The 13,433-nt window shown below is 41.7% G+C and overlaps 3 protein-coding genes across 4 annotated transcripts; 2 read left to right on the forward strand and 1 right to left on the reverse strand.

Annotated features, from left to right (window-relative positions):
- The first annotated feature begins 1,017 nt into the window (after positions 1–1,017).
- LOC108606751 (sex-lethal homolog) lies at positions 1,018–4,261 on the forward strand. 2 transcript variants are annotated; one of them, XM_017997152.2, is made up of 7 exons: positions 1,018–1,106; positions 1,859–2,000; positions 2,065–2,580; positions 2,927–3,034; positions 3,107–3,288; positions 3,548–4,044; positions 4,149–4,261. In XM_017997152.2, the coding sequence occupies exons 2-7, from the start codon at positions 1,923–1,925 to the stop codon at positions 4,163–4,165; spliced, it is 1,398 nt and encodes a 465-aa protein (XP_017852641.1). In that variant the 5' UTR covers positions 1,018–1,106; positions 1,859–1,922; the 3' UTR covers positions 4,166–4,261. The 2 variants fall into 2 exon arrangements, with proteins under 2 accessions (XP_017852641.1, XP_017852640.1); XM_017997151.2 differs by having other exon boundaries at positions 3,548–4,240.
- A 4,131-nt stretch (positions 4,262–8,392) lies between these two features.
- LOC108606935 (5'-AMP-activated protein kinase catalytic subunit alpha-2) lies at positions 8,393–11,436 on the forward strand. Its single transcript, XM_017997485.2, has 2 exons — positions 8,393–9,203; positions 9,612–11,436. Exons 1-2 carry the CDS (start codon positions 8,928–8,930, stop codon positions 11,082–11,084), a joined length of 1,749 nt encoding a protein of 582 aa, XP_017852974.1. The 5' UTR covers positions 8,393–8,927; the 3' UTR covers positions 11,085–11,436.
- Positions 11,437–11,859: 423 nt separating this feature from the next.
- LOC108606936 (thioredoxin, mitochondrial) lies at positions 11,860–13,252 on the reverse strand. The gene is made up of 3 exons (XM_017997486.2): positions 13,178–13,252; positions 12,705–12,947; positions 11,860–12,344 (listed from the first exon to the last, which is right to left on the reverse strand). The coding sequence occupies exons 2-3, from the start codon at positions 12,891–12,893 to the stop codon at positions 12,048–12,050; spliced, it is 486 nt and encodes a 161-aa protein (XP_017852975.1). The 5' UTR covers positions 12,894–12,947; positions 13,178–13,252; the 3' UTR covers positions 11,860–12,047.
- Positions 13,253–13,433: the final 181 nt, after the last annotated feature.

Below are 13,433 nucleotides of genomic sequence, written 5' to 3' on the forward strand. Positions count from 1 at the left end.
TACTTTGGACAACAAAGTGTGCCACAAAAATAAAGATATAAATATATTTTATACCCATACATACGTATGTGTGAATGTATGTACGTATGTACATATATGTGTGCTATGAAGATATGTAGACAAAACATTTATTCACAGTAAATGATTCGCATCAAGTTCTTTGATTACTTACTATATGTATGCACTTCATATCACTATAACGGAAAAACGTTTAAGCTCTTGCTCTTGGCCATGACCATGATGAGTGCGACGTGTATAAACAAACTTTCTTTGGCCGCTTCTGGCCATTGATAACTTTTTGTCCCATATGTTGTCAAGCGGAAATGCACTGGCGCTTCATTCATGTCTGTTTAATTTGAATTTTTGATAAATCCATATTCTGTCCTATTGGCATTTACGCATGTAGGCAGCACTTTTACTTTTATTTTCGCACCAAATTTACACAATACAAATTGATGGGTTTGAATGATAGGCGTATATGCGTGTGGGTTAAAGCACTTGATTGTAATGACTCAAATAATACAACAAGCACACATATTTTACTAAGTTTACAAACAAAAAATGTATTTCAATGTTAAAACGCACATTGCATCGACCCAGTTTTGACAAGCCTATTGGAATCTAATGCTTGCGTCTCATTAGTATTACATATTTTAATTATAAACACATTAAATGCGTAAATGTATGGATAGTTTGAAGGCATATATGTAGAATTACTAAAGCATTATGTAACAGTATGCTCCATGGTTTCAAGTAGAAGCAATGACAATGTGTCTTATAGCTTGCAGTGCCTTTGTATTGCATTTATTTATTTCCATTTTGAAAATAATAATAAATTGCGTCTAGCGCTCAGCGATAGTAAACATAATCGATTTTTCTTATTTAGTTTTAACTAATTTTGCAGCCCTAAAAAATACTTGCTCGATACAACGTCGAGGCGCTATCGATTTATGCGACGATATACATATATCTGAGTGTGACCAAATATACATTTTCTCTTTCGCTCTCGACAAAAATTACAAAAATTTCTCATTTCTCTGGAAAGCGTTTGCGGGATTGAAGGTGTAAAATATATTGTATTTTAATTAATAAAAATCAAGTCCCAAGTAAGTAAAATAACAAGTTGTTGAAAATTTGTGGTAAATTCAATAGTGTGCAACGTTCTTATCTTCGTGGACTTTTTCAACAGCGGCTTTTTCAAGTTGCGTTTTTTTTTCATGTACGTATGTACGTGTGTGACTATGACAATTTATGTGTCGGTATAGTTTTTTTTCTGTGCTATTGTTGTTGAGCGGCAGAGGCTTGTGCTTCCACACATTACTTTAGCATTTAGCGTTTGTTGTGTTGCTCTGTTTTGTTAATTTAATATGCAACATGCCGTAAGAGCCTACAGTACACGCACTTAAAATTAGCTATACATACGCATACATGCATACATATGGGTATGTGCGTGTGCGTATCGTGTGAGAGTGTGTGTGTATGTATGCAGGCAAACACCGAGTGCAATTTGACGTTGTTTTCAACTTCGGCGGAAAAGGCTGTATGCATTGGTTTCCTATTTTCACGGGTGCATTACATGTTTTTATTGTTGTACTCGTTTACGTTACCTGATTCAGCCAGGGTCCGAGCCCGGATGCCGAGCTCGAGCTCCCGTGTCACCCCTACAGCCGAAGCTTTGAAAAGCCCGTAAATCAGATACATATGAGCATGCAATTGCGTCAATCCTTGTCAGTGACGTTTTGAATCCTCGCGAAGATTGACGCGTATCTAAAGTGCAGTGCTGCAACTCTGCTGCAAAAGTCTGCTGCAGAAAAAGAAAAAAAAAACTAAATTTTCACTGTCTACTATTCATCAACAGCTTACGGCTGGGAAACTTCAAACACCAATTGCAAGTGCAAGGCAGAACAGAAACACAGGTCAGTATGCCCAAGCCGGACAGTAAAAAACAAAGAGGGCGATATGAGGAGGATGATGACGATTCATCAGACGTTGGGGAAAATGTAAGTGAAAAAAGGTTAACTTTATCTCAATGTATATATATATATATATATGTTGAAAAAAAAGGAACCCAATGTTGCACCACACAATGAGAATGAAAGCAGTCAGTCCTCAGACGAGGAGCAACAAGAGGGAGACAGCAGTGATAGTAGTAGTGATGATGATGATGACGACGATGATGATGATGACGACGACGATGAAAATGATAATGACGCGGAAAACAATTCAAATGCTGAAAATGGCCGTGCAAACGAGACAGGTATGAACACAACCAATGAAAGCAATGCGCCAGAACGAGAACAGTCCGCTCAGGATGCGGCAGAGGACAACGATGCCCACTCCCACCCCGCACATCAACAACAACTGCAGCAGCAGGAGGTGCAACCACCGATACAAGAACAAAATAAGCCCTGTCCATCGGGTAACGTCGTAGGCGCTGGTGCTACTGGCAATGAGGATCGCACCAGCGCCACAAACTTAATAGTAAATTATTTGCCACAAGATATGGCGGATCGCGAGTTGTACCAATTGTTTAGCAGTTGCGGCGCCATCAATACATGCAAAATTATGCGGGATTACAAGGTGAGTGTTTTTGTAAATGGTTGAAGCAGGACAGATAGTCACATGACGCACTCACTGCTTGTCTCTGTCGCACACTGTAATACATACACAATTTTCCACTAAAGAAAAATTGATTTATGCTCGCTCTCCCTCTAATCTATGAATTTTCATGCAATCGATTCATCTCTTTTATTCACAATTTTCTACTAGAGCTAAATCTGTATACTCTCTCTCCCTCTAATCTATAAATTTTCACGCAATCATTGCATCTCGCTTTCACTCACAATTTTCCAATAGAGAAAAATCTTTATGCTCGCTCTCTCTCTAATGTATAAATTTTCTTGTTATCCTTGCATATCTTCTATAGACCGGCTACAGCTTTGGTTACGGGTTTGTTGACTACAATTCTGAGGTGGATTCCGAGGAGGCAATATCAAAACTTAACGGCTTCTATGTGCGCAACAAGCGTTTGAAGGTATGAGTCGATTGTCTATATAATTTTTGTATATTTCTATATGTATTCAATATATCTGTACATTGCTTACAGGTATCGTACGCACGACCCGGCGGCCAATCGATCAAGGACACTAACCTCTATGTCATCAACTTATCTCGTAACATCAACGATGATCAGTTGGATCGGATATTTTCGCCCTTCGGTCTGATTGTTCAACGAAATATATTGCGAGATAAGTTGACAGGTCGGCCGAGGGGCGTAGCTTTTGTACGGTAAGTAGCCAATGCCTAATCAAGAGTGCTATCGGTAGTATCGATAATTTTAAGTGTTAGCAAGGACCTCGGACCATGCTGAATTAAATATTAAAAAGTGAGCATTCAATTGAACGTTCTTAAAGTGTTATAATGAAAACAAGTTATTTAACAATTATCAGATACTACCGATAGTATCGATGACAACTATAAAAATCATCGATTGATAAGCTCTTCAGTCTATATACTTAATGCGGACACCTTCTTAACTTCTTCACAGATATAATAAACGCGAAGAAGCACAGGAGGCAATCAAAGCGCTTAACAACACAGTACCCTTGGGGGGCTCGCAGCCCATTTGGGTACGACTGGCTGAGGAGCATGGCAAGGCGAAAGCGGCGCAGTTTATGTCGCAAATCACCGGCGGTCCTCCCGGTCCACATATGGGAGGGCCGCCGCAGCAGCCGCCGCCACATCATATGAATCCACATATGCAACAGGCGCCTCACCATCAGCATCCGCAGCAGCTGCATCATCAGCACCATCAGCAGCAGCTGCAGCAGCAGCATCACCACCATCAACATCAACAGCAGCAGCAGCAGCACCACCATCATCATAGTTTGCCGCCACCACCACATCATATGCAGCAGTTTAGTCATCATCACGCGCATGGAGGTGGCGGCGGTGCCATTGGTGTTGGCGTTGGGATGCCACAACAGATGCATGGTGGCGGAGCCGGTGGTGGCGGCAGCTATCAATACAATATGGCACATAGAGGTAGATCAAATAGAACAACACGATCTCAAAAACCGCATCCATATAACCATGCACAGAAATTTATTTAAATTTAAATTAATTTCTTTACACAATTTACACATTAGCTGCAACACATAGGTGAAATGTTCGTGCTGCCATTGCCTATCCCCATTACGCCAATGCCCCGACCTATGCAACTGCAACTGCAACAGCTACAGGTACAGCAGCTCCAGTTACAGCTGCAACTGCAACGACAACAACATCCGCCAACACATCAGCAAGAAGTTCTGAGCGGCGGCGGCAGCAGCCACAGGCAAGAGGTCAGAAAAAATGCAGTTGCAGTAGGAACTGTGGCAGCAACCACAACAGCGGCAACAGCAGCAGCAACAACGGCGGCGGCGGCAAGGATCAACACCAGCAACACAGCAACGGCAGCATCAACAACCAATACACTAATCCCACAGCAACAGCAACAACAGTCACAGCCACTAACACGAACGTAATGACCACAGCAGTCATTGCAATATATACAGCGCCAGCAACAGCAATGGCCACAAGCATAGTTCCTCCAGCAGTGACTGCAACTCCAACAAACACTGCAATACCAACAGCAACAATAACGACAATAAGTGCAGCTCAAGCAGAAGCAGCAACGGCCACCACAACTGGCAGGGCCGCAGCCACTGTAATAGCAACAATAACAACACCAAACACAACAGCGTCAGCAAAAAGTGCAACAGGAGCAATCCCGAAATCAGCAGCGGCCAGAAGTGCAACAGGAACAGTCCCGAAGTCAGCATCGGCCACAAGTGCAACAGGAGAAACAGAAAGAATCCCAAAATCGACATACAGAGCTACCACGCCTCAAACTCTAGACAATCCACTACATCAAGTGCGACAGCCTGCTTTCCGATATTATGGACAGGCACGGTATTTGCCCTCGCCACCAACACTACAACAAGAACAGGAAGAATACCAGCGGCAGCATGACTTGCATGATCAGCTGCAGCAACATTACCGTCAACATCAGCAATTCATGCGAGAACAGCAACACCTGGCACACCTGCAATACCACGAGCAGCAGCAGCAACGCTATGAACGGCATCGGCAGCGACATCCAGAATATTACCAGCAGCAACATCAGCAATACCCGCAGCAACAGCAACGTTACCGGCAGCAGCCACGTTGCCCGCTACAAAAACAGTACCTGAAACAGCTGCAACATTCGCAGCAGCTGCAGCGGCCACGATATTCTTCGCAGCAGAAGCAGCAGCCGCGACATTCTTCGCAGCAGAAGCAGCAGCAACCGTCTTCTGGCCAGGAGCATCCGTCACCTTCTGAGCAGAAGATGCGCCAACCTTTCAAGAAGTTTATGCGGCAACGTTGGCAGCAGGAGTTGGTACGTTCCCAGGAGCAAGACAATCAGCAGCAAGAGGATCAGCAAGAAGATAACCTGGAACTTTATAAGCAGCAGCTGGGGGAACGGGAACGATTACAGGCTAATTTGGAACATTACCTGCAGCGTGTAAAAGGTTGTGGTAACCAGCAGCAAGACAAGAAGGAGCAAGACAAGCAGGAGCAAGACAAGCAGGAGCAAGACAAACAGAAGCCAGAGAAACAGAAACCGCACAGCCGGCATCAACACAGCCAGCTGCAACACAATCCGCAGCAGCAACACAACCAGCAGCAACACTACCAGCTGCAGCAACAGTTTGCTCCACCACAACAACAACCGTTTGTGCAAGCAGTATATTTTGCTGTCTTGGAACCAGTCTATGCTTTGAATATATTTCATCCGGTTACATACGAGCCAGAAGCAGCTTATGTCGAGCCAGCACCAGTTTATAACGTGTCAGCACCAGCTCCAGTATATAGCGTGCCAGCGCCAGTTTATAACGTGCCACCAGCAACTTATGTCGAGACATCACCAGCAGTTTATAACGTGCCAGGAGCAACTTATGTCGAGACAGCACCAGCGCAAGTTTATAGCGTGCCAGCACCAGTTTATAACGTGCCAGGCGCAACTTATGTCGAGCCAGCACCAGCGCCAATTTATAGCGTGCCAGGAGCAGCTTATGTCTCACCCGGAGCTGTTTATGTTGAGCCAGCACCAGTTTATAGTGTGCCAGGTGTAGTCTATGTCGAGCCGGGAGCAGTTTATAACATGCCAGGAGCAGCATATGTCGAGCCAGGTCCAGTTTATGGTGAGCTAGTCAACATTTATGGATCAAATGTCACTGAAGTAGACAACAGGCAGCGATATCATAGACAAACCCAAGCACAGACGCAAGCTGAAGCGCAGGCACAAGCTGAGCCACAACTTCAGCCACAAAATCGGGCACAACGTGGAGCACAACACCCTCGACAGAGTCGATGATAAAGAGAGGACAATAGGCGCGGAGGAGGTAGAAGTTAATATACAGAAGACTAAACATGTTGTTATTTATTGTTGTTCTTGGTTTAGAAAACCATAAGACAGCCAAATTACTTTACATACATAGGGAAAACACTTGCTGATATAAAATTTATATTTATCTATATAGAGACAAAAAGCAAGCCAAAAAATAACAATCACACACATTCATACACAATATACAGAGACGAATGGCCAATAAGGATGTTAACTATTATGATTCGTTGTTAAATGGTGGCAAAACTTTTGATAATAAGCATTGGCAGCAAGTACACAAGCCTGAATGACAAGCAGCTAATGAGCTAAAAGAAAAACAAAATGTGTTGAAAATTGTTCCAAACTATACTTAATTTTATATGATGATGATGATATACATTACAAAACTTACAAAAACAAAAGCAAAACAAGCGAATTTCTCCAACATGGCTGACAAAAGAAACAAATAATAATTATAATAATTGTAATGCTTAGGAACACATCAAACACACACTCCACTTAAATGAATTTGTATAGACAGGCAAAAGCAACAAAACATAATTATTAATATATGAATATATGTATATGTTATGTAATAATTAAAGCGAAGACAACAAATTGTTCATACTTCAAACTGATCAATTTTTTATAACAAAAACGTAGTACGCATAAGGAATGCGTAGATCGTTTGCTTTTAAGTTTGGAAATTGATGTAAACATACATGTATGTAGTTATATACAAACTGAATGTATACAAGAAACCAAAAGAAATTAAAATTAAACAATAATATTAACAAATGATTGTAATTGTGCTTTTATAAAGTCTGTGACTTTAAGCGAAACTTATAAATATTTGCAACACACTGCTCTTCTACAGCTTTCCTTGCAGCAAAGACCACAAAACGTTTCATATACAAAACCTTTTGATAAACGAAATGATTTTATAAAAACAAACACACACACACACACACTAGTCTAATAGTCTTGTAAAAACTAAGCCATTTTTTTTGCAACACTCATTTTAAGCAAATGTAAAAATTAAAATGTTAAAACTAACAATGTGGAAAGTAAAAATTGCGATAGCTACCTGTTTATTTTGTTAGTTGGCAAACTATTGAAAGTTGTACATAGAATTTGTCCGAGATGCAAGAGGAAAGAGATGTGAATATGCAGGTGAAATAGCGAGCTTACACCTAATAAATGTAACTGAGAAGGAACTATGGTAGAATTTTACACAAGTGAAACAGATATAGTGTGCGATTGACAAAGAGAAAGAGACAGAGAGAGAATGATCTGCTACAGTCAACCATCAAACTCAAAATGAAACTTAGTTATTAAGCTAATTGTATTTGCATATACTCCAAGTATTTGTAAATCTAAGTGTAACAGATAATAATAATTAGGACACTATTTTTCAATAAAACTAGCAAACATTTTGGAGCAATTATTGTTCCCGTGTGTATCGCATACAAAACTTTTGTAATATTGATGTATATAATACAATAATGATGTATACGTGCTGAACTTATACAATACAATGTATATACACACACATTCACATATAAACTAATATGTACACACTATGGATGAGAACACTTCCTACTAATTTCGAGTGTGAAACAATGCCAAGCAAATATTTTTATCAGTAATAAATACAAATGAATGTGAATGTATTTATACAAATAAATTGTGTCAAACTGAATACTACTATAAGTAAATGTAATAAATGAGTTTCAAACCAACAAAAAATCAAAGAAAATGAGTTTTCAATTAAGCTTGAAGTACCTGGTGTTTGGTAATCTTGCTAACCTAATTTCAAATATTAAAGTGAGCGCGAAATTTAACATAACATTGACAGTTTATTAACAGCATGTTATTTTAACAGTGTATGCATTTTTGCAATAGGGTCACACTGTTGAGCCATTGGAAAATACCGAGTGTGGAAAAATACCAGCACGTTCCAATGACAATTAGCGCAAAAATAAAGAAACCTAAAACAGATGAAAAACAATATCAGGACGACAAATACGACACCAATCGTGATTTATTTACAAGTGCTGTACCAATCGCTGGACTCAACTGTGGTGTGCTTTATTTAATCCGGGTGGTGTGCGTGCAATCCAAGCAGCTGGAGCTGTAAACAGCAGACAGTGAGGCGTTCAGTTATTTGCTTATGCCTTGAAACAGAATACGGAATACGCAATAAATAATCAGCGACCTTCCCACACACATACACATACGCAAACACAGACACACACAGGCACACACACACATAGCCAGGCAGAGTAAGAGCGTGAGTGTGTGTCTGCCGGGCGGATTGGGGCGGGGGGAGATCGTTTTGAGGCAATAGCGCGCAGATATCGTGGCGCGCTAGAGCCCCCACTAACTGATTCACACAGTTCTCAATTCATTCAATTCTCGATCTTTAATTCCACTTTCGATTCGAGAACAAGACTATCAATTGAAACAAATATCAGCCGATTTCGTCAGTTGACTGCAAGTGGAACAGCTGATAATGCCGTCGAGATCTGCTGCCGCTGAAGCGGCTGCCAATTGCAATGCCAACGGTCAGCCGCTAGTGAAGATTGGCCATTATTTGCTTGGTGCCACACTCGGAACGGGTACATTTGGCAAAGTCAAGATTGGCGAACATCAGATCACGCGCCTTAAGGTCGCTGTCAAGATACTCAACAGGCAGAAGATCAAGAGTCTCGATGTCGTAGGCAAGATACGTCGTGAGATACAAAATCTCAAACTCTTTCGGCATCCGCACATCATCAAGCTCTACCAGGTAAACAACAACAATTAAAAATAATAATAATAATAGTAATATAAGCCAAACATATGTATGCAATGCATACGGCGCTTCCAGCTAACGTACCCGCAATCATTTAAGCCGTATGCAACCAGAGAAGTTACATAAACAAATGCCAAATTTATTTGTCAATGCATATTTGGTTACATATTTGTTATTAGAACTACAATGTATTTGACATGTGCTTGAAAACAATTAAGAATTGTTAATAATTTTGTATGACGCATGCGATAGTTTGGGGCTAAAATGGGAAAGATATTTGTGGGTCAACTGAACTTACTGCGATCACAATTTGAGTTCATTGTTCTGATGAAGAGTTATCTAATGAATAAAATACAGTATTATCCATTTATCTGAACTCTATTTTCTCTCTCGCTCTTGTAGGTCATCTCAACGCCCTCGGATATTTTTATGATTATGGAATATGTGAGCGGTGGCGAATTGTTTGACTATATTGTGAAGCACGGCAAGCTGCAGGAGCATCAGGCCCGGCGCTTCTTTCAACAGATTATATCGGGCGTGGACTACTGCCATCGGCATATGATCGTACATCGTGATTTGAAGCCTGAGAACCTGTTGCTGGATCATAACATGCATGTGAAGATCGCTGACTTTGGACTGTCCAACATGATGCTCGATGGCGAGTTCTTGCGCACCTCGTGCGGCTCACCAAACTATGCGGCGCCGGAGGTTATCTCGGGCAAACTGTATGCGGGCCCCGAGGTGGATATTTGGTCATGTGGCGTCATTTTGTACGCCCTGCTCTGCGGCACGTTGCCGTTTGACGATGAGCATGTGCCATCGCTATTTCGCAAAATCAAATCCGGCATCTTTCCCATACCGGAGTACCTTAATAAGCAGGTGGTCAACTTGGTGTGCCAAATGCTGCAAGTGGATCCGCTCAAGCGTGCCACCATCGAGGAGATCAAGAAGCACGAGTGGTTCCAAAAGGATCTGCCCGCCTATCTGTTTCCATCGTCCATCGAGCAGGACTCGAATGTCATCGATACGTATGCCGTGTCCGAGGTCTGCACCAAGTTTGGCGTCAAAGAGTCCGAAGTGCACAATTCACTGCTGAGCGGTGATCCTCACGATCAGCTGGCCATTGCCTATCATTTGATAATTGACAACAAACGCTTTGCGGACGATGCCGCCACGCAGATAAGCGAAATCAACAATTTCTTTGTTGCCGGCTCACCGCCGCCTACGTCCACATTGACGCACTCACCACATGAGCCTCGCACCAGCGGGGCAGAGCCACAGGTCACAATAATTGCTGGCGGCACGGCGGCCAGTTCGGGCACCGCCACGCCCGTACACAATGGTACACCCGGCAGTGTGGGCGCTGGCAGCGGCATAAGACCGCACCCGGAGCGCATTGCACCCATGCGTGAGCGTCAGTTGGCGATGTCGGTGCAGAATACAGGCGGCGCCGCTTTTCCGGAGAAGGCGCCACGCGGTGGCACGCCCATCAAGCGCGCAAAATGGCATCTGGGCATAAGATCGCAGAGCAAGCCGAATGACATCATGCTGGAGGTATATCGTGCCATGAAGGCGCTCAACTATGAGTGGAAGATCATCAATCCGTACCATGTGCGTGTGCGGCGGCAGAACATAAAGACGGGCAAGTTTTCGAAGATGTCGCTGCAGCTGTATCAAGTGGACACCAAGAGCTATCTGCTTGACTTCAAGTCATTGACCAACGACGAGGTGGAACAGGGCGATGATGTCATCATGGAGAGCCTAACGCCGCCGCCCCTAAGCGCCAGCGGCGTGATGCCACTGCAGCCAACTGGCCACCACACCATGGAGTTCTTCGAGATGTGTGCCGCACTCATCATACAGCTGGCGCGCTAAGCTAGCCTTACCAAAATTTCGTTAAGCCGAATGATAAAAATATATACATTATTTCATACAGACATATAAAACATAGAGTATACCTATACTGAAGTACTTTGTGATTGCATTCGGAATTCTTAAGCTTCATATTGTTATAAACCACGTAATCCTAGCCCTGCTGCTCGACAATGTCAGTGTCAGTGGCAGCGGCTGGGTTATTTTATTATTCGTAAGCCGTTGATATACATATATCCATTAGTTTAACAAAAACAAAAACAAAAAGAAAAGCAACAAGTTAGACGCTTTATCCATTTTATGTCATTTTATGTGTTGAATGCCCTTTTAATTATTAGATACATACTATATTACCTACGTATATATATATATAAAACATATATTATTGCTATTTTAATTGTATGTATTTCAAATTTCAAGTGGAACTGTTAATCGCCAATCCTAGAGCCACAAACGCCTTTAATGCAGGCCCAAGGTCCGACAAATACTATAAACAAAATTATAAACTGTAGTATAATCTTTTGAATATGGCATCTAGCAAAGCTCAGTATCCATGGCATGCGTACGATTTTGTTTTGATTTGTTTGGATTTCTTATTCTTTACGCAATGCTAACAGTAACGAAATAAAATTTACATATACCAACATATATACAATACAATACCAATCAGTTGCTCTTGTTGTTTTTACTAAATTCATTTAAATAGTTCCCAATTCTTGACCTGATACGTTGGTTAGTTTTAAGAGTAATTTCAAATTTCCATAACATTTACATCATTTGCTGTCCGGCAGTTTCTTGTACAATTTGTTTTTTATTGAGCATTGCTTAATCATATAAATAATTCAAATCAGTATTTAGCACCTCTGCCCTGCCCCGATATTGAGTGCTTGGCACCATTTAAATTCTTAAGGCCCCTGACGAAGAACAATAATATCTCTAGCTGTATTTTTGCAGTTTGATATGCAGCTACTGCTTTTGTTGTTGCTTGCGCTTCAGTTTATCAATGAGCGTCTCTATGCTGTTGGCGTCCACCAGGCCAATGAACTTGTCTACAACAACGCCATTGCGAAAGGCGAGCACAGCGGGCACGGCTTTTACTTCAAATGTTTCAACTAAATCCAAATTCGTCTCCACATCGATGACAGCCAAATCGATTTCGTTGGAGTTCTCCAGCAGCTCGAGCATTTTGGGCGTGAGTATTTTACAGGGATCACACCACTCGGCATGAAAGTTCACAATCACCGGATTGTCGCTGTTAATGACCTGCAAAGGAATGCATACAAAACTTATCAATTAGCCGACTATTTAGATGCCCTCAATGCCAACTTGCTAAGCTGCCTGCCTGCTCATCATTTGCATACACGGGCAGGCATCAAAAATAAAACAACTTTTTGAAGCTGATTTGCTAATGCTCTTTAGATTCTCTATGCTTAGCATTTGCTAAATAGCTTATGTTGCCAGAGCATAGAGCATCAGATTGGTCGTTTACAATAACCAAAATTTTCTAGCCGCATGCGTCATAGTTTACGGCCGGATTTTGCTCACGTACGCCATACAACTAGTTGCAGAGCCGCATGCCAAGGGCATTGCATAATTTTATATCTTAGCTAATGCAATATTCACCTTCTGATCGAACTCGTAGTGATCCTTGATGACCAACTTCTTGTAGCGGGCTTGTGATTGTGTCAGGTACTTTTGCGTCGCTTTGGCTGCCTGGGGCGCCAAGCGTTGACAGCTGCTCTGGGCGCTGTGCGTGATCAAGCAACAAGCGGCCAGTCGTGGAGCTATTCCTTCAGCTGCTATTTTCAGCATTGTAAGGTGACAATTGTAGTGTGCACGAGCCTTGGTAGGAAGTGGTTATGTGAGCTGAAAGTAGACGACAAGACGGGTCCGTTCGATGACGTTGCGATAAGATAAATAATTGTACAAATATACAACTAATACATACATACATACGAATGTTTGTATGTATGTATGTACATAGCTGTTTACATTTGCTTTGGTTTGTTTATGAACGCTTATGCCTATAAAATACAATTTTCCAAATGGATAACAATACTTTATTTTACCAATTGGAATCGCTTTCGTCTAGTTACCTTTTGCTATTGGATCTATTTATCCTTTTATCCACTTTTGAAGTTGGTTTCTTGTTTTCTTATAATAGTGTTGAAAACTGCGCACTTGTAATAAAAACAATGCTATCGAATATCTGCTTAAAAGCTATCGAAACAATTTTCTTAACTGCCGATACAAATCGTTGGTGCTGCAAAACGCCCTCATTTAAATTTCAGCTGTTAAAGCGCAGCACCATTAGAAAATTTAAATAGTATAATCGCTTATTGTTTACTCGTC

The sequence above is a fragment of the Drosophila busckii genome, chromosome X, assembly GCF_011750605.1.
Source record: "Drosophila busckii strain San Diego stock center, stock number 13000-0081.31 chromosome X, ASM1175060v1, whole genome shotgun sequence".
Taxonomy (NCBI): Eukaryota; Metazoa; Arthropoda; class Insecta; order Diptera; family Drosophilidae; genus Drosophila; species Drosophila busckii.